Genomic DNA, 20,524 nt, shown 5'->3' on the forward strand with positions numbered 1-20,524 from the left:
GTCTGTTCATAGGGGGAATCCTGGTTAGCAACTAGATATTAACCAATAGAATTCAGACAGCAACCATCCATTGTCCAAGGGTAAAAAAACTAGTTGCCTCTCTTAACTTTTTGTGTTGGTGGTCTTTTGGGATTTATCTGTGACCTCAAACGGCTTCAACTTTGAAGGTGAAATCTCGCGCACACAAAAGGTGGCTATTGGATGCCCACTCGATATTTCCACTTGCATGAATAGGCCCGTAGTGGCACCACGCTTGTGGCTATTGGATGCCCACTCAATAATACCCTAAGTTTCCACTTGTATGAACAGGCCCATAGTGGCACCACGACCTTTTTTAAAAAAAATAAATTAAATATTTTGGCATTAATTTTTTTTAAATTAAATATTTTGACAACTACTAGAAGGGAGCAAAGTACTCCGTGAGGACCCCACCCCTCATATCCTCTACAAAGCGAGGGCAAGGTAATCATCGGGTGTCTAGCCAGGGATTGAACTTGGCACCTCCAGGTTACAAGCCACCCCCATCGACCCACGCCCTTTTGCAAGGGGGTATTTGCAACTTGTTTTTGATTGGTGGACGTTTCTGGTTCATGTTATTTCATTTTATTTCATCTTATGTCATTTCATTTTATTTCATCTTGTCCCATTGCACACAACAGTCCTGCTTGTGTCCAAGGGTTTTGAAGTTTTTGAAAGGGTTTATTCGTTTTGTAGCAGGAGGAGGCCCACCACCAGCTTGCCCTAACCGTGCGTGTTCTCTGGAGTCTGAGCTCTCTCTCTTCTCCGCCGCAACTTGCGAACAGCTTCTTGGAATCCTGCCGCTTTGCCTTTCAGCTAGGGTTTGCAAGCGCTGCCCTTTAGGTTTTCTCACATTTAGGGTTTTTTGTGCTGCATGTAGGGTTTGCAAGCTCTAGGTAGGGTCTATTGTCCATCAAGGTCTGTTCGATCCAGGGCTTCACATTTGCAAGCTCTACAGGTTTTCTTGCAGCAGTTAGGATTGTTTCACTCGCTACTGCCATAGCCTGCGATCTTCTTCAGTTCAACCATGGCGGCATTCCGCCAGTTGAGAAAGCTGTTTTATCCATCGGTGCCGAGCAGCAGGAATCGTTCCGAGAGGGCCTATTCAGCAGCGGCTGCCATGGCCGTGTCAGATTTTGAGGACTGGGAGCTTCCCCTTCCTGTTTTGCAGGATACCCATGGGCAAAGAACAGGGCGGGGCCCGCAATGGATATTCTTGGGAAGCCCTGGGGTTGGCAAGGCCACATACGCCAGCAGACTCGCGAGGATCCTCAATGTGCCTCATATTTCCATGGGAAACCTACTGCGCAAGGAGGCCGCCACGTCCACGCCCTTCTCTAAGGAGGTATGTACAGAAAATAGTTTTTTTAGGGACTGGCATTTCATGTGTTGAGAACCCCTGCATTGATGTTATGATGGGTTCTCTTCCACACTATTTTAGTTCAAACATCACGATTAGGTTCCATTCCCACGCTTGCATTTACATTGTGGTTAAAGTTTGCGGTTATGGGTGAATCATGTTGCAGAAATTCATCTTGCATCGATTAGAAGTATATGGTCTCTTTCATATGCTTACATTATATGCATAAGGTTTGGTATCCAGGAAGACAGAAGGTGTAATTGTTAGCATCGGTTAGAAGAATAGGGTCAGTTGCATATGTTTACGGTGAAAAAATTAGTGTGCTAGGTTTCATTTAGGAGTTTGCATTGTAGTTGGGGTGAAATTTATGGTTCTGGTTACACGATGGAGTAGTTGGTCTTCTTGATTGTGTTTACCTTTGGGTAGGCTCTTTTGCAGAAGGTTGCATTGACATCAGGCTTAGGTCTCCTGCCAAACCATTAATTTTGTTGCATATGGGGTTTTCAGAGGCCTTTGATGATTTTAATAGCTTGCATTTCATAGTATGGAATAATTTCCTTCAGATGCCTTGTTCAGAATGAAGGGTTAGCCTTTTCAGCTGAATTATGCGAATGTTTCTTGTGATTTGGTGCTTCTCTGCAGCTTGCCAGCCTCATTATGCAAGGAAAGCTAGTACCTGATGATCTGATCTTCAGCATTCTATCAAAAAGATTAGAACAGAAAATTGAGTTCGAAGAGTCCGGTTTCATTTTTGATGGGTTTCCTCGCACTATCAACCAAGCTGTAAGGCTTTTTCTCTACGATGTGTCTTTTTGTACATAATGTATAATGTCTAATCACTTGATTGAGGCTTACTTCAATATATTCTACAGGAGATACTGGATGAGGTGGCAGACATTGATTTGGTAGTAAATATGAAGTTAAGGGAAGATGTCATGTTGAAATGCTTGGACAGACATGTCTGCGCTGAATGTGGGCGCAATTTTGACGATCCTCACATAGATCAAGGATGCTGTTCGATGGGCAAAGCACTTCCTCTTACTTCAGGTGCATCAAAGATTGTATGCATGGGTCTTTTTAGGGACAGACTTCAGACTTACTCAGCTCAGGTCAGGACCCATAGGTTTTATTGCCTTTTTTTTTGGCATGGTGTCACTTTTCTACAGAATCTAACAGTTGAATGTGTTGTCGCACAGTCCAAACCTGTTGAATATTATTATCGTAAGCAAGGGAAGCTGTTGGACTTTGAAGTGATTGGGGGGATACCTCAGACCTGGCCTCGCCTCCTTTCTGCCCTGCGCTTGGAAGATAATGAATCTGTCTTGCAGCACCAGCTCCCAGTGTAGATTGCGAATATTTTTTTTAAAACATTTATCATCGGCATCACCATGCATCTACACTCATGCCTTTTTTAGCCAACGCAACCTGAAAACTCCAGTTTTTAATGTACTGGATGTATGTAACATGGCAATTTTGTAGGCTTTTAGTGAATGAGGTGAGGGTAATAAGCAGCTTTAGAAGCTTGGGAAGGATAAGAAGTAGGAAAGGGGTTTATGGCGGAATTTGAATATTAGCCATACTTAACTGAAGTGTGGGCTGGGCCTCCAGCAGAAACAATGATAAGGTATGATTTTATATCCAAAGTTGAGACTTCATGGGTGAAAGCTTCATTTGAACTGCAGTACAATATGCTTTTCCTTATTATGCTGACTACCTCAGAGAGGTTAGCATCCTTAAAAACAGTGTCTTTGTATCATGGAGCTAGTTATTGTAACACAGGCTTTGATGAGAGGACTTAGTTAGTAAATGTCTTTCAGTATATGAAACCAGATTGTTTTTGGTTAATGGTGGATTTGGATGCTACTTTATAATGGTTGTACTTTATGTAGGGACAAAACAAGAACTGTCCTTTTTTAAGGGTGATGGGCCGGATTTTAGGCTTATGGACCCTATTTGCAGTCTTTGCTGATTGGCCTATTTTATGGTAGTGTCAATACTGCTTTTGGTAAAGTGGCAAGTGTAATGCGAGGTGCCACTGAGTACATGATTTTGCTTGCTTCTCAAACACACTCCAACAAATCAAAGGATAGTACCATCATTGTCTTCACTATCATCCAACATGGACAGAATGATAAACTTTTTGTCTCCTATGCCAATGGGATTTTCCCAACCTTTAGAGACGCAGCTGGTTGGCTGCAAAGTTTGCTAGTGTATGTTGGTGGACCGTGTATGTGATCTCTCCACAGTTAGAGAATGAAATTGATTATAGTTTCGTTTTAAGGTGCTTCGCTGAGCAAGCCCCTGACTGCTCCGAATGTAAGATAAATGGTAATCGGTGGGGGTGGAGAGAGCTTTAGGCACTGTACACTCCCCAATAGTGACATGCAGGATGTGCTTATTCTCTTCCGCTGCTACATTGTGTATCGTTGGCCTTCCCTGCCATACGTTGGCCGTATGCCACGATTGGCTTGTAACCCAAGAAAAGATCCTTCTACCAGTTAAAGAAGAAAACTTGCATAGTACTACATTGCAAGAGTGCAATGAGTAGTCAAAACATGGAAAGGAGGGTTCGTCCATGGCTTGCTTCTCTCAGACAGAAGCTACATCAGAGAGGGGAGGGGTGGAAAGTCATGCTGGGGGCTTATTAGTGCCCTGAATCCATCCAAGTGCTCCAAATGTCCCCGTATAGTGTGGATAAGACCCTAAAGGCAAGGATGGTTGTTGAAAGGGTTATGGCTGGTTGGAAACATGGATCCTCCCACTTCCTGGGAGGTCACCCATCTGAGTTGTGTTCCTGCGCAAGTGCACTTAACTAAGGTGTTCTACATTTTGGTCTAGCCATCAGACCCCAAAACCTCAAGGTGTCGGGTGACCTCCGGTTATCCAATTTGTAGAAACCTCAACTTGCCAAGATTCAAACCTAGTCTCACCACGTGAGCTGGTTCTCTTTAGAAGTGTGGATTGCATCTCCAACACCTTCCCTCGAGCCACACTTTGGTTGAGGTCTTAGCTTCCAACTTCACAACCTCGGCTTCGATACCGTGTTGGAAACATGATCCTCCTCCCAGTTGTGTTTTTGCGCAAGCGCGTTTAACTAAGGTGTTCTACAAATTGGTTTAGTCAACTAGACCACAAAACCTTAAGATGTTAGGTGACGTCCGGTTATCCAATTTGTCGAAACCTCAACTTGCCAAGATTCAAACCTAGTCTCACCATGTGAGCTGGTTCTCTCTAGGAGTGTGGATTGCATCTCCAACATGGCTGCACTGTCAATGGCCCTATTTGCACCGTGCCCTCCAAATGTGTCAAGACTCCATGCTGCTGATAAGCTTCCAAGCTTTTTTAGTGCCAGCCTTGGGAGTCCATGCAGAGCAATTAGTGCTGGCCACTGTGGCTTCTGTGATGCGGAATTAAGTGAGTACCATTGTAAGGCCGTTGTTGTAGTCCAAGAAAAGTGCAGATCCTGCCTCAGCTGTCCAGGATTGTGTAGAGTAGTTCTCAGATTTGTTGTGAAAAGATGAAGAATGGGACACCACATGTCGGGGCCTTTGTGCAATCCAAAAAGGAATTTTGCTGGCTGTCACAGTGGCTGCAGTTGGTCGGTTGTCCAGCTTCTCATCTACACTTGTCACAACAATGACCTTAGCTATCCATTGCCAAGATTGAAACTAAACCAAAGGGGCTCTTCTGTTGGGATAATTCAAATGAAATGTTTTGGCATTAATAGGGTTGCTGTGTTTTAGTACTTTTCTCCTATTCTTGTAGACATGCCATCTCATGCAGTACTCAACCAATCACTGGCAGTGTCTGTTGGCATTACCATGTAAGCGAATTTTATCAATTTAAATGAACGTAGATTGGGTGATTCAATACCCCTATGATTTACCAATATCCAAGAATGATTGTGGCAGCACCGAGGATTTAACTGTTGGGTGGATACTCAGAACGATGGAAATCTTTGCTCCAAACTTTTCTTTTTTTGACAGCATGGTGCCTACGACCCTTTTCTCAAGACTTCTACCAAAGGAACTAAAAGAGGCCTATAAGGTAGTCTCATAAAGGTTAAAATTTCAATTACCACTTGTCCAATTCTACTGAAGGCATTAACCATTTGATTGTTAAAACCTTCCAGATCACACATCTCAAAAGTCAAACATTTGCTTAAGCTAAAGTATTTTTAATGGACTTTAAAAGTAGAAGTATATAAATTATGTCTCCACTTTTAACAAAGCTATGACCAATTATTTTTCTCCCCCTCCAAATTGAGGAATAACAAAGTACTCTTAAGAAGTTATCTTCATAGACCATAAAAGTAGAACTATAAATGATGTCTCCACTTTTTCTACGCATAAATTGCAACATAAAGCTCTTTCTTGCTTGTCCAAGATATACATTTATTTACTACTTCCAATGTAAGATATTAATCATATTTATGTTGGAAGTATGATTTGGCAAAAGTGACATGATATTAATTAGTATGATTTGTCAAAAGTGACATGTCCCATACCTTCAATATAGAATGTCAAAACATAATGCCTTCATCAGAAGGTCAAAGCAAGTCTCTTGTAGAAGATCTTAACATCTAGAACCGTTGAGACCCATCATCAGATGATGTAAAGCAAGAGAAAACATAATAGTTAACTATTATGCTTAATATAATGAGACCCCCTCCCCTGTCAGCTCAAGGCAGCATTCAAGGGGTTTGAACCCCCATATTAGGTGCAGAACTTATGAAAAGGGGCTTGAACCCCCTGTTAGTTGAAGGTAGCATTCAATCCATAAAGGGGGGGTGTATGTGAGGCCGGGAAACCAACCCGAGACCCATGGGGCTTTGGGGGTCTACTTGACCGCGCTGAATATCATGCATCTATATGGGGAGGAAGTGTAAGGAGAGGCGAAACATGGACCCGTATCTAGGCACACTAGAACACACTCACGCACCGGGTAGGCACATTAGGCCTCCTGGGTTGCTGTGGGGGTTATTGGATATCGCGTTGTCGTGCCATGGCACGTCTATGATGTGAAACCGTGCATGTGAGGCCGTCAAATACACATCCAGATGTATGGGGATAAGTGCCATGACGAATCATTATATGATGCTTGAGTAAATATGTTCATACTGTAGATAAGGTTCAATAAGATGAGTTGAGGCTGAGCCAGGTTTTGAAGCCTTTGACAGTGTGGTGTGAATTGTGGAGGATTTTTTTTTATGCTTATGGAGAATTTTGGAGCTAGCAGATATATTGTGCCTTGATAGGACTGGCTTTTGCTTGTGACATTAGCACTGAGACAGAGAACTTAATGGTGCATATTGGTCGGGATCTTGATCGTATGCTTTAAATAGCAAAAATCATATGCACAATAAGGATGCAAAATGGAGCTAAGGCGTGAGAAAAACCTTTAGAAAGGTTATGGTATAAAGGTGAAAAAGAGTTGATTATATATATATATATATATATATATATATATATATATATATATAGGGTCAACACTCCATAACAATGGAAGAAAGGGAAACAATAGGTGCATTGAGGATTTTAACCTTAATGCTAAGGTTATGTTTTATAACCTTAGTGCTAAGGTTAACAAAGCATTGGGGAATTTCTGGAAAGAGCGCAGCTTTTAATGGAATATACAGCTGGCGGGTATGGGCACCGAAATCGCCGCGGGAAAGAGAAAAAACGCCGGAGCTTCACGGTGGGAACCAGTGTGGAGATTTTATTCTGCAGCGTTGGAGGAACAGCGTCCATCCAACCAGAGTTTAAAAAAATCAAGAGAGTGCTTCTGTTTATGTCGTGTAGGAGTTAGAATTATAGAGGATAATGAGTGCTATTCAACGATGTGCTTCTGAAAATTTCAAGCTCACAGTCAACAGCAGAGGGTCCTATTCCGCCATTTTCTCCTCCTCCGTGTACCGGCGCTGAAGCGGCCATCTTTGATTAATAAAAACAAAGGAAAAATCGACGTTTTCACCTTTCGCTTATTTCAGATAAGCTTAATTTTAAATTAACCTTGTTACTTTAGAAAAAGGGCATGGCAAATAAGCCCTTAAGGGTTTTGGATTATATGGGCAAAGGTTGATGAACAAGATATAAATTTTGGAAGAACTGAAGTTTGTAAAATCACGGAAGATGGCCTTGTGATTGCTTGACTGAGTTTTGGAAATTATGTATATGAAATAGCTATGCCGTATTCTATCTTTTGCTTGTGAAATGTTAGAATATTAAGGCAGGTTTTCAGGTGAAAAAGAGCATCATGATTCAATGGTTTTGAGGGCACTGGATGGAATGGATGTAGCTGGCCACATGTATATTGGAAAAATTAGAAAGCTTTATCATGCCCACATGTGAATGGTTCAAAGGGATTTTATGCAATTCTGTGCAATCATCTGAATGAATTCAAGGATGTATTGAGAGAAGTGGATACATGTATTTTGTCATTGGAAATAATGATGTTCAATACTCCTTGGGAAATCTTGTACGTGAAATACCTTGTTGGATTTGACATTCACTCTCACAGCTAGAAGTTTCGTACTTTCCTGGCTGTACCGCACACTTCACGACATCTTTTGGTGAACCCGACGTGAAACTGCTGGGGTGAGAGTGTGGTGAAATATACAGGGAAGCTGTGGCTGAGAATTCTGAGGGCCAGGGGGTTCATTTTGACCCCGGAGTTATGCAGATGTTCCAAATGTTTTCTATGTACATGCAACAGCAACAAGCTGCTGAGAGGGGACAGATTTCCATGACCAAAGCCTTACAATCAATTGTGAAAAAGGTAGATCAATTTGATGGGAAGGACATTACAAAGTATCTGCGCAATTATATAAAGGAGATGGAGCTAAATAGGGTGACCGAGGAGGATATGGTTCGAAGTTTCGAGTTGGTATGCGTTCCTGAAATAAGAGAGCGCATAAAAGGATTGCAGACAGCACAGGGTGGCAGAAATTGGGAAGAATTCAAACTTGCTTTAAAGGATGAATACTTTATGGAGGATTCTGAGCGAGTGACCAAACGAACTTTTTTGGAATGGGTCACAAAACCTAAAATGGGAATTTCTGCCACAGAATTGCTAAGGGAGTTTGAGAAGCGTTATGCCCAGTTGTCAAGAATAGAGCGTGCAACTTTGGACAGAGAAAAGACAGAGCTCTTCTTGCAGGCAGCTGGGAAAGATCTCCAGGAAACATTGGAAATCCTCCTTGAGGATAAAAATACAGAGCAAGGATTAAAGAGTGACTGGAATGATGTTGAGGATGCAGTCACTATGTTAGCAAAGCGGCAGCGGAGGAGGGATAAAATGGTGATGGGCTCTGCAACCCCCATAGCTGCTGTTACCCCTGAGAATTTATCCAAGCCAGTAGCTACAATTCCTAAGATAGATGGGCCGATGGATGAGCTTATCAAGGGTATGCGTGATTTAAAATTGAAGATGTCCAGAATCGAAGAAAAAGGTCTACCATTGGGGCAGGTTTCTATGCAAAGGCCTCAAATCAGAGAAGGGTTTACATATAGATGCATATGGTGTGATGACCCAGAGCATGCAAAGAAGGATTGTACCAGCTATAAAGAAGCTCTTAAAAATCAACTTGTGTTCTTCAAAGATGGGAAAATCCATCTTACAGAGACTGGTCTTCCATTGAGTACAAACTTTGGGAAAGGAGGGATGAAAAAGCTGGTAGAAGATATGGCTGCTAGTCATGCCATTTCTATGGTTGAGGCAGCAACCTATGGATTAAAGGTTGGTCAACAAAAGCAGGGATTTGAGAATGATGAGGAATATGAGAATGAGAATTTTTGGCCGTCAACAATGGAATTAATTGCATCAAAGAAAGTGTCAAAGCAAGCTTTGCATGAGGCAGGTGATTGTATACGCCTTGAGACTGGCTGGGAGGAGCCTGTGGATTCTTTATCCATTCATGCCTATATTGCCAAATGTCAAAATAATGAGGCACAGGTAGAGGAGAAACGTAAAAGGGAAAATGAGGAAGGAGGGCCATCAAAAAGAGTTACACGTGGAAGTGAAAAGAAGGATCCTGGGCCATCACATATGCCTCCACAGCAAAGCAGACCTCTACATGATGTTTCAATGGAAGAAGTGCCAGCAAAAATGAAGGAGAAGGGTAAAGGGAAAGGTCCACTCTACAAGCTTCAATCTGATATTGAAGTTGCAACAGATCTCAAAAAGGTGCTTGAAGAGAGAATTCTAAACAGCAGGGAGGAATTCACACTAGGGGAAGTCTTGGGGATTGCAAAGAAAGAATTTCATGATGAGATAATTGATATTATACGAAGAAAAAGGCAGTCCATAATTGAATCTATTCCATCACAAGGGGAAGCAAGCACTTCCAAGACTCATGGTGTACAGGTACAGAAAAAGGAAGAGAGAGAAAATGTGGTGGAATGTAATCACTCTGCTGATGGGGCACGACAAGTGCGTTTTGTGGAAGAGGATGATGAAAAAGAAGTTCTTACAAAGAGTCATTACTCCAGGAGCCATTGGGCAAGAGCCACCACTGAAACCCTTGTCAAGATAGGTGATTTGGAAGAGCCATATGTCGCTCTAATTGATCATGGGTCTGAAATAAATCTTATGGCTAAAAATCTCTACAACAAATGTAAGTGGCCAATGGATGTGGATCATGGGTGGATGATTAAAGCAGCTAATAATTCATCTGGAGAGCTTTATGCAGCATGTCCAAATGTAAGGGTAACTATAGGGGATGTGAAGGATGATCAGAATTTCTTTGTTCAGGAGATGTCATCGTATCCCCTCATTCTTGGGCAACCCTACATTACAGCTGTAAGGATGGAAACAAAGGTTTTGGATGATGGTTCAGCTTATGCAAGAATAAGGAGTAAAGATGGCAAAAAAGCTGTTCAGTTTTTGACAGTTTGCATTAATCATGAAAGGAATCGTGAATCTCTTCGGGCACAGTCACTCCCAAAGATAAACAGAGAGTTTATGAATTACAGGGAGATGAGGGATTTTGGCCAGGTGCCATTGTAAAGCGGGATTCCAATGGTACAAGGGGAAATGAGTTCTCGCAGGACTCAATCAATGTAAATAGTTTTTCAGCAAATTTTCAGGGATTCTCCAGCTATGGGTTACTGGTTTTTGTAAAAAGCAAGGATTTAAAGCGTGGCATGCAAAGACATATACAAAATGAACAAAAAAGTTTTGAGCAGTGTGGTCTTTTGGAGAAGGATGAGTTTATTTCAGGGATGCTTGATGAGGTGTCATTTATAGATATTATGGATGTACTTTTTGATATGAGAAGAGCATGCTTACAGGGTGGAAATGAAATGATAAGGGTGTCATCTGTGGAGATGTATGATATAATCCAGGAATTTGAGGGGGTGGAATGTAAAAACATGAATTGTGAGATGGATGCTCATGTTGATACAAAGTACAAAACGGTTGCAAAAAAGGTGAAGCCAGTTGCCTTGCCCTTGCCACCAGGAAGCAAGGAGAAGATAGATGAAGCTTCTATGCAGCCAAATCTTAGAGATCCGAAGAAAATTGGGCATAAATTTACTCAAGAAACTCTGAAAGAGTTGAAGATTGGTGAGAGGGATTTTCTGTTGCCGGTTGAAAGGGAATGCTTTGAGGAGATGCTTGTAAAACATGGGAAAGCTTTTGCCTTTCAGCCGCATGAGATAGGCTGTGTTGATCCAAGTGTAACAGCACCAATGGTGATCTTTACTGTTCCACATGTGCCTTGGAATCTGCGGCCAATTCCAGTACCAAAGGCTCTCTTGCCAAAGTTGATGGAATTGTTAAAGGAAAAGATCAGGATGGGAATCTTGGAGCCTTCATGTGCCCCATATTCCAACAGATGGTTTACAGTACCAAAGAAAAATGGGACATTGCGTTTTATTCAAGACATGCAACCTGTAAACAAAGTCACAATCAGGAATGTGGGAGCAGGTCCAATTGTGGATGAGTTTGCAGAAGCATTTGCAGGGAAAGCTATATATTCTATGGGTGATTTGTATTCAGGATATGATCAGTTCCAGCTGGATATACAAAGCAGGGACTTGACCACAATGAGAACTCCTTTGGGATTAGTAAGGATGTGTACCTTACCACAGGGAGCCACTAACTCAGTGGCACATATGATGAATGGAATGAATAAAGTCTTACGGGATTTCATACCAGAAAAAACTATGCCATTTTTGGATGATGTGCCAATAAAGGGCTGATGAGAAAGACAAAGATGGGAATTTGAATTCAAAAGGGTGCTGCAAGTTTGTGGCAGATCATATAAAGGATTGTGACATGATTCTATCCAGGCTTGAAGAAGTGAATCTTACTTTATCTGGGCAGAAATCAGTGTTTGGGGTTGGTGAAGTGCTAATAGTGGGACATCTTTGTAGTACTAGTGGACGCCGTCCTTGTCCAGCCAAGATAGACGCAATACAAAGAATGAAGGAAATATGCATTAATGTTACAGAGCTGAGGAGATTTCTTGGAGCATGCGTCTTTTATGTTATTTGGATCCCACACTATGCACATGTAGCAGATCCTCTTTATCAGCTTTTGAGGAAAAATCAAAAATTTTTGTGGAGTGCAGTACATATTAAAGCTATGCGGAAGCTGAAATATTTGCTCCAATCATCACCCATTTTGAGAAAGGCAGATTATGAGTGCGGCAGGCCTGTGATTGTTACAGTTGATACTAGTCCTACTGGGATTGGATGGGCAGTAGGGCAAGATGATGAGGATGATCATAGGTATGTAATTAGATTTGGAGCAAAGGTATTAAGCTTTCGGCAGCGAAAGTATCCACAGATCAAGAGAGAATTATGGGGGATTGTCACTGCTCTAAAATGTGAAAAAGAATATCTTATTGGGGCATCTGTACTTGTGGAGACTGATTGCTTGCCACTTCTTGGGATGATAGCAAGTTGTACCACTCCAGATATTGCTATGCTTAGGTGGATTGCTTATATCAAGTCACTAAATCCTGAGTTTGAGCATATTGCGGGAAAAGATAATCCAGTTGCAGATATGCTATCAAGAGCCAGATATGAAGAAGAGGAAGAGATGGTTAGTGACATTGATGATGTGGGTACAAAGTTCTATACCACAGCATATGCTAAGGGGGATCATATTTGCTTATCAAATGCACTTGAGTCTTTTATTGAGGAAATATATGAAGGGGATTGGTTGCTTATTGGTCAATATTTGAGCACTTTGACAAGGCAAGAGAATTGGTCTGACTCAGAATTTAAGAGGATCCGCAGAAAAGCATATGGTTACTTTCTAAAGGATGGATATCTCTGGAAGCATCCTAAACAGAGAAATGCTATGCCACAGAGAGTCATATGTGATAAAGAGACTCAAGGAAAGCTTGTGAAAGAATTCCATGAGAGTCTCTGGGCTGGGCATAGAAGTGTGTGGGCCACTTTTACCAAAATAAAGGAAAAATATTGGTGGAGAGGAATGTACAAGGATATTTCCCAATATGTGGAAACATGCATAGTATGCCAAATGTACTCAAATGTGAGACATCGTGATGGCTTACAACCAACTTACCCACCTGCCATGCACTACAAATGGGTAGTGGATCTAGTTACAATGCCTTTGGGAATTTGGCAGATGCGGTATATAGCACTTGCAAGAGAAGATTTGACAAATCAGGTAGAAGGGCGTGCCCTTAGAACAAAGAGTACGGAAACAGTATGCAAATTTCTCTTGGAAGATGTGATCTGCCGATATGGTTGTGTCGGGAAAATAACAGCTGATAGGGGAGAGCTAGATGTTGAAGAAGCAAGGGAATTCTTCTCTAGAATTGGTATCAAACTGTCTCTAACATGTGCTTACAATCCTGAGGGCAATGGGAAAAGTGAGCGAGGACATCCTCCAATCATTAAAGCTTTGGCTAAGGCATGCAGAGAAAGGATGAGAGTGTGGCCAAAGCTGCTACCATATGCCTTGTGGGCTGACCGTACAACTCATAGCTCAGTGACAGGATACATGCCTGCTGAATTAATGTATGGTCAGAAGCCAGTGATGCCAGTTGAAGAAGTAATTCTAACTTGGAATGTATTGCCCTGGATGGAAGGATTGAGCAGAGATGACCTCCTTGCATTGAGAATAAGACAGTTGGAGAGGAGGCCTGAAGATGTAGAGCTTGCTAAAGCTCGCCTGAAAGATGCAAGGCTGAAAAATAAAGAAAGATTTGATAGTAGACACAGACTCCGGCCAAAACCTATTGAAGAAGGTGATTGGGTTCTAATGTATGATAGTAGCCTTGACAACCAATTCACTGTTCAAAGAAAATTTGCAAAAAGATGGTTTGGCCCTTACATTGTCAGGCATGTGCATGGAAATGCCACATATACTCTGTGTGAACTTGATGGAACAGAAGTAAAGAATCTTGTGGCTGGCAAAAGAATCAAGATATTTAAAAGAAGGCATGATGATGATCCTTTTGATTCACAAGAGATTCAGGATGAGAAGCTTGACAGTGGAAGTATGGATATGATTGAAGAGGAAGAGGATGATCTTCCTGGAACTGCAGAAGAAGAAGACGACATCCAGTTATATGTGGACCTTGATGATGATTTGGCACATACCAGAGGATGTGCAGGTTTAGAGGGGGTGGATGTCGTGCCATGGCACGTCTATGATGTGAAACCGTGCATGTGAGGCCGTCAAATACACATCCAGATGTATGGGGATAAGTGCCATGACGAATCATTATATGATGCTTGAGTAAATATGTTCATACTGTAGATAAGGTTCAATAAGATGAGTTGAGGCTGAGCCAGGTTTTGAAGCCTTTGACAGTGTGGTGTGAATTGTGGAGGATTTTTTTTTATGCTTATGGAGAATTTTGGAGCTAGCAGATATATTGTGCCTTGATAGGACTGGCTTTTGCTTGTGACATTAGCACTGAGACAGAGAACTTAATGGTGCATATTGGTCGGGATCTTGATCGTATGCTTTAAATAGCAAAAATCATATGCACAATAAGGATGCAAAATGGAGCTAAGGCGTGAGAAAAACCTTTAGAAAGGTTATGGTATAAAGGTGAAAAAGAGTTGATTATATATATATATATATATATATATATATATATATATATATATATATATATATATATATATAGGGTCAACACTCCATAACAATGGAAGAAAGGGAAACAATAGGTGCATTGAGGATTTTAACCTTAATGCTAAGGTTATGTTTTATAACCTTAGTGCTAAGGTTAACAAAGCATTGGGGAATTTCTGGAAAGAGCGCAGCTTTTAATGGAATATACAGCTGGCGGGTATGGGCACCGAAATCGCCGCGGGAAAGAGAAAAAACGCCGGAGCTTCACGGTGGGAACCAGTGTGGAGATTTTATTCTGCAGCGTTGGAGGAACAGCGTCCATCCAACCAGAGTTTAAAAAAATCAAGAGAGTGCTTCTGTTTATGTCGTGTAGGAGTTAGAATTATAGAGGATAATGAGTGCTATTCAACGATGTGCTTCTGAAAATTTCAAGCTCACAGTCAACAGCAGAGGGTCCTATTCCGCCATTTTCTCCTCCTCCGTGTACCGGCGCTGAAGCGGCCATCTTTGATTAATAAAAACAAAGGAAAAATCGACGTTTTCACCTTTCGCTTATTTCAGATAAGCTTAATTTTAAATTAACCTTGTTACTTTAGAAAAAGGGCATGGCAAATAAGCCCTTAAGGGTTTTGGATTATATGGGCAAAGGTTGATGAACAAGATATAAATTTTGGAAGAACTGAAGTTTGTAAAATCACGGAAGATGGCCTTGTGATTGCTTGACTGAGTTTTGGAAATTATGTATATGAAATAGCTATGCCGTATTCTATCTTTTGCTTGTGAAATGTTAGAATATTAAGGCAGGTTTTCAGGTGAAAAAGAGCATCATGATTCAATGGTTTTGAGGGCACTGGATGGAATGGATGTAGCTGGCCACATGTATATTGGAAAAATTAGAAAGCTTTATCATGCCCACATGTGAATGGTTCAAAGGGATTTTATGCAATTCTGTGCAATCATCTGAATGAATTCAAGGATGTATTGAGAGAAGTGGATACATGTATTTTGTCATTGGAAATAATGATGTTCAATACTCCTTGGGAAATCTTGTACGTGAAATACCTTGTTGGATTTGACATTCACTCTCACAGCTAGAAGTTTCGTACTTTCCTGGCTGTACCGCACACTTCACGACAGCGTGCCTCGGGGGTTCCCCTCCCCACCTTGACGGTGATTGTGTTGAAGCGAAAATGGAACCGACGGAAGGAAATCATTTGGGAATATATACATCCATATATATATCAAGCAGGATTGTATTCGCTAAGTGGCAAGGTGTCCGCTAAGGCCATGATTAGCCTTGTGGCAATGAAGCCACCTCATTCTTTTCAGAGATCATACATGTATATATTTGCAGAAGGTATTAGATGAACATGAATACAATGAAGCTGCGCACAAGGATATGAAATCATATGCAAGGGGCTTGAACCCCCCACATCAGATGGAAATCATATGCAAGGGGCTTGAAGCCCCATATCAGATGCAATCATATTCAAGGGGCTTGAACCCCCATATCAGGTGGAGAATTTATGAAAGGGGCTTGAACCCCCTGTCAGCTGAAGGCAGCATTCAAGGGGCTTGAACCCCCATATCAAGTGGAGAACTTATGAAAAGGGGCTTGAACCCCCTGTCAACTGAAGGGAACATTCAATCCATATGAATATGCAATCCGACGGGAATGTGAATGAACCCGATCGAAGAGTCGGAGCGAGGCGACTTGAAACTCTTGCTACACCATATTGTGGGTTGACAAAAGGTTGGCAGCCGGGCAAGTAAAGCTGGCAAGTTCAAATGGAGTTGGTGGAAGCTACTGGGAAGCGGAAGCCATTCTCACAATTGATATGTGGGTGAGGGTAAGACCAAAGACGGCACCAATAACCCCATCGTCCTTATCATCATGTGGGTCGACAGAAGGTCGACAGTCGGGCAAGTAAAGCAGGCAAGCAGATATCATCATTCGGGTGAGGGTGAGTCCAATCATGGCACCAATATCCCCTCTTCATATATCATATCAAAGAAGGACCCAACATAGTGGTCATATCAGAGTGGCCATGTAACCAGTATCGCACAAGAAGGTCACAAAACCAGAACTACAATCCATGGACTCTTAGGTGTCTCAAACACTTTGGGGTCCATGCCGGCCCAAACTGGAGAAATCTAGGGAGGGCAAACAAGAGTTTGAAATTCAACTTGCTAAATGAGGTCAAGATAGGACCATGAAGACACATATGCATACCAAGGGGAGCTTGAAGGATGGAAACAGCCAGGAGTGCAGGTGGTAATTTACTTATGATTGGATGATGGCAGCAAGGTGGCAATTGCTCTCATCGAAGTCAGATGGTGAGACTTGGGCCAGGTGAAGTTAAAGATGAAAACTACATGTGCACAAGGTGGCAATTGTGCTATGTATTGGTGAATACTTAGTGGTAGAGTATTCACTGGAGTCCAAGATAGCACTTGGTTTTTGTTGGCAGCATCTATACTTAGCCGCTCAAAGGGAAAACGGGATGCCTAACTGTGCTCAAAGGCTTGAAGACAACTCAAAACATGTGACTTAGGATTAGCCTGCTAAGCTACTTGTGTCCTCAAGATTCAACATCCGAGAAACTAGGCTCATGAAATATGAGCAACCAAACAATCAAGCATCAAGGCTCACAGGTACAAGGGTACAACTTCCAAAGGTGAGAGATTATGTAAAGGCTGACATGGTGTCATGAAGGCTAGAGCAAGCTCAAGCTCAAGGACTTTATGCCCAAAAGCATAAGCAGGTTAATCATGACACAATGGTCAAAAGAACCTGAACATGGTTGCAAGAGATAGACATGACAAGAATCATTGCTGGCTAAGTTGGTGTCAGTAAGGTCCGCAACTCATGTCTTAGAAGGATTTAGCACCGCAGTGCACACAGGTAATAACAGAGCTCCAGGCTCAACGCAACCCAAGGATTCAAGGGATCAATGGAAAAAGAACATGCAAAGCTTATCTTGGTGTCAAGATAGCTTGGCTTTTGACCAAGAAAACCTTGTCCTTAACAATGTCGACAACATGGATTGGAATGGCAAATGCTTAGATTGGTATGATGAGAGGCCAGGTGGAAACAAGTTCATGAAATTCAATGTGGTCAACCTCCTAGAAGATGGGAATATCACTGGGAACTCTTGGGGAAGCGACGCTCAAGAAGGCCAGAACATACTTGACTCAGGAGAAACATGCAGGTGCTGCATTGTCTTGAAGGAATCTACATTCGACTTAGACTTGACTTAGACAGGAGTCAAGCGGGGACCAATGCAGCAATTTGGTACCTCGCACACTGGGGATTCGGGAGACTCTCGAGCGGAGGCTTGAAGTCTCGGCCAAACAGATAGATAAAAATACAAAAAGATGCATCGTTGTAACGGGTTAGACACTGACTTTGCTTATGGCTATAAAGCAAGGTTAAGACCTCCCGCTTTCTTATTTCTTAGTTGCACGTAGGCACTTGTTGGAGATTGAAATAAACATGATACAAAGGCACTCACTATTGAAATATACAAGTGAATAGGGTGTGTGCGAGAATAAGCCCTTGGCAAGAGGCTATAAAAGAGAATCTGTAAAGGCACTCACTGTTGAAATATACAAGTGAATAGGGTGTGTGCGAGAACAAGCCCTTGGCAAAAAGGCTGTAAAAGAGAATCTATAAATGTGAGAGAAACTGTGAAAAGGTGAGAAGTATCTACTGGGAGAGAATAAAGGGTAGCATGAGGAGATTTAGGAGGTGTGGAGATATTCTGGGAAGAGGTGGAGAGAATCAAGCAAAAGAGGTGGAGTGAATCAAGGAGAAATCAGTGGGATTAGATGCTTGGATATAAACCCTATAAATTGAGACATTGGCCTAATGAGAATTTGCTAGTTTTTTATTATCCATGCCTACATTAAGATATCAGTTAATTGCTCACTAATCATGTCTTAATTATCATCTAATCTCTTTGTTTAATGATGTTGATTCTAGCATTTGATCCACCATAGCTCATCACATTGCTGCAAATTTAACATGGTATCAGAACCTAGCCTAGAATCCATTAAGTTTATGAGCACATTATCTTGCTAATCACTTAGCTAATTAGGATTAGTAGATAATTAAGTTTTTAACCTCTTTTTCAAGTAGCCTCTATACCCCCAGCTTTTGGAGGAGCTCTCTCTCCCTTCATACATAAAATTAGCCCAAACCACTTTAGCCTCTATACCCCCAGCTTTTGGAGGAGCTCTCTCTCCCTTCATACATAAAATTAGCCCAAACCACTTTAGCCACACATATCCACAAGCCTTCTGCTTCAGCCCATCAAGACAAACAAGCAAACCGCCAACGCAAGCTACTAAAAATCGCGAATCTGCATGCACCTTTTTTCTGAGGAAAAAATGAGATCTTGTCTACACCAGGCACAAAGGCTCTAATTCCTCTTGGCCCTAGGGGTTTTCAAGGGTGCTCTACAAGCTGGTAAAGCCAAATTTTGATTTGATCAAGTCTACAGTGAGATCCAAGCTCTTCATCAAATCTGCAAGCAGGTGACTTTGGTAAAACAGAGATTAAGCATTCAATGTTTGGTCAAATCTTGTGTTTCTTGGCTTAATCCTCTACTAGACTAATTGCTATTGATGGCCTTCAAAGGATTTGAGCTCATTTGAACTCATAAGTCCCCGGATCTAGACTCCCCGCATACTCTGTTTTTTGCACACAAAATAGAGGATTAATTTGCTAATAAGTGATTAATCAATACTAATCACTATATTTTGGTGCAATTGAGGGTTCAAATTAACCATTAGGTATCTGATACAGATCCCTATAATGTCATATTACAATTCGAAGATGGTTTGATACTCCAACCATTCCATATAGATTTGTTACCTTTGGTTTAATGTAATTTCTGGTAAAATTATGCTGATACATTTGTTGTAATCATCACTTAAATACCAGATTGAGTTGTAAAAGGATAGACACTACCCTTGAATCTTGAAATTGGATCAAAAGGCAAGACCCCCTTCACATCATTCATGAGTACGGCACAAGAGATAGCCAAATTTAATGGGGAGCAGTTCTACACATGGCAGACAAAAACCATGTATCTGCTCATGAGGAAAAATCCGTGGGGGCTAGTTGAGGGAAGAGATGAATGCCCAAAGGTGAGAGGGAAAAATGAGTGGAAGAGCAGGAATGAGAAAGCATTGGGACTTATCGCACTCAGTTTAAATGATGAAATCATTCATCACATCACAGGGATACAGTGGGCAAAAGATGCATGGGATGAACTCAATAAATTATTTGGCACACAAGCAAAAAATTCAAAGATAAATCTGTTAATGCAATTCTACAAATTGGATATGAAGGAAAGTGAATCTTTAATCACATTTGAACAAATATAAAAGCATAAAGCAACAACAACTGGCAGTCAATTGGCAAAAAGGTAGAAGATGATGAGGCTCTAGCAATGCTTCTGAAGAGTGTGAACAAAGGTGAATATGAAAACATTGTAGCAACATTAAAGAATGTGCCTAAATTGAAGCTGCACGAGATAGAAGGAGCTCTACTAGAGCAAGAGACCAGAGGCAAAGAGAAGAAATGGCTGGACTCAACAGCAGGAGAAGAAATGGCTGGACTCAACAGTAGGAGAAGAAAAAGAATTCTTCACCCAAGGAGGATTCTCTCGAGGACGAGGACAAGGAAGAGGCAGAGTAGGAGGAAAGACCTTCACTTGCCACAACTGTGGAAAGCCAAGACACATGGCAAGAGATTGCTAGAGCAAACCCAGTGGTGGAGAAGGAACGACATCGGCAAACTTCATGGAGGCTCCTAAGGAAGTGGAGTCATATCATCTTTTCTGAGAGAGAGAGAGAGAGAGAGAGAGAGAGAGAGAGAGAGAGAGAGAGAGAGAGAGAGAGAGAGAGAGAGAAACCCCACAACCCAATGTAACCTGCCCCAACAGAGTAAAACCACCTCTGAGCCACCGATGATGTAGGCCATGTGGTAGATGTATGTGTGAGCACTTTAGTCAAGGTCACAAGCACTTGTAGTAGCCTTGGACACATAGAGAGAGTGTGTGTCAAGGACTATGA

The 20,524-nt window shown here is 41.7% G+C and overlaps 1 protein-coding gene across 2 annotated transcripts; it reads left to right on the plus strand.

Moving 5' to 3' along the window:
• Nucleotides 1–693: 693 nt before the first annotated feature.
• On the plus strand, nt 694–3,036 carry LOC147631875 (putative adenylate kinase 1, chloroplastic). Of its 2 annotated transcripts, none has more exons than XM_086808428.1 (4): nt 694–1,363; nt 2,021–2,161; nt 2,251–2,425; nt 2,575–3,036. In XM_086808428.1, exons 1-4 carry the CDS (start codon nt 1,046–1,048, stop codon nt 2,586–2,588), a joined length of 648 nt encoding a protein of 215 aa, XP_086664554.1. In that variant the 5' UTR covers nt 694–1,045; the 3' UTR covers nt 2,589–3,036. The 2 variants fall into 2 exon arrangements, with proteins under 2 accessions (XP_086664554.1, XP_086664553.1); XM_086808427.1 differs by having other exon boundaries at nt 701–1,363; nt 2,251–2,487.
• Nucleotides 3,037–20,524: the final 17,488 nt, after the last annotated feature.

This window comes from Cibotium barometz, chromosome 14 (genome assembly GCF_041138505.1).
Source record: "Cibotium barometz isolate CiBa-2024 chromosome 14, ASM4113850v1, whole genome shotgun sequence".
Lineage (NCBI taxonomy): Eukaryota > Viridiplantae > Streptophyta > Polypodiopsida > Cyatheales > Cibotiaceae > Cibotium > Cibotium barometz.

Coding starts and splice junctions, on each gene's coding strand:
- LOC147631875 (XM_086808427.1), top strand. CDS start 1,046: ATGGCGGCATTCCGCCAGTTGAGAAAGCTGTTTTATCCATCGGTGCCG. Junction 1,364..2,020: donor CCACGCCCTTCTCTAAGGAG/GTATGTACAGAA, acceptor GCTTCTCTGCAG/CTTGCCAGCCTCATTATGCA. Junction 2,488..2,574: donor TTCAGACTTACTCAGCTCAG/GTCAGGACCCAT, acceptor GTTGTCGCACAG/TCCAAACCTGTTGAATATTA.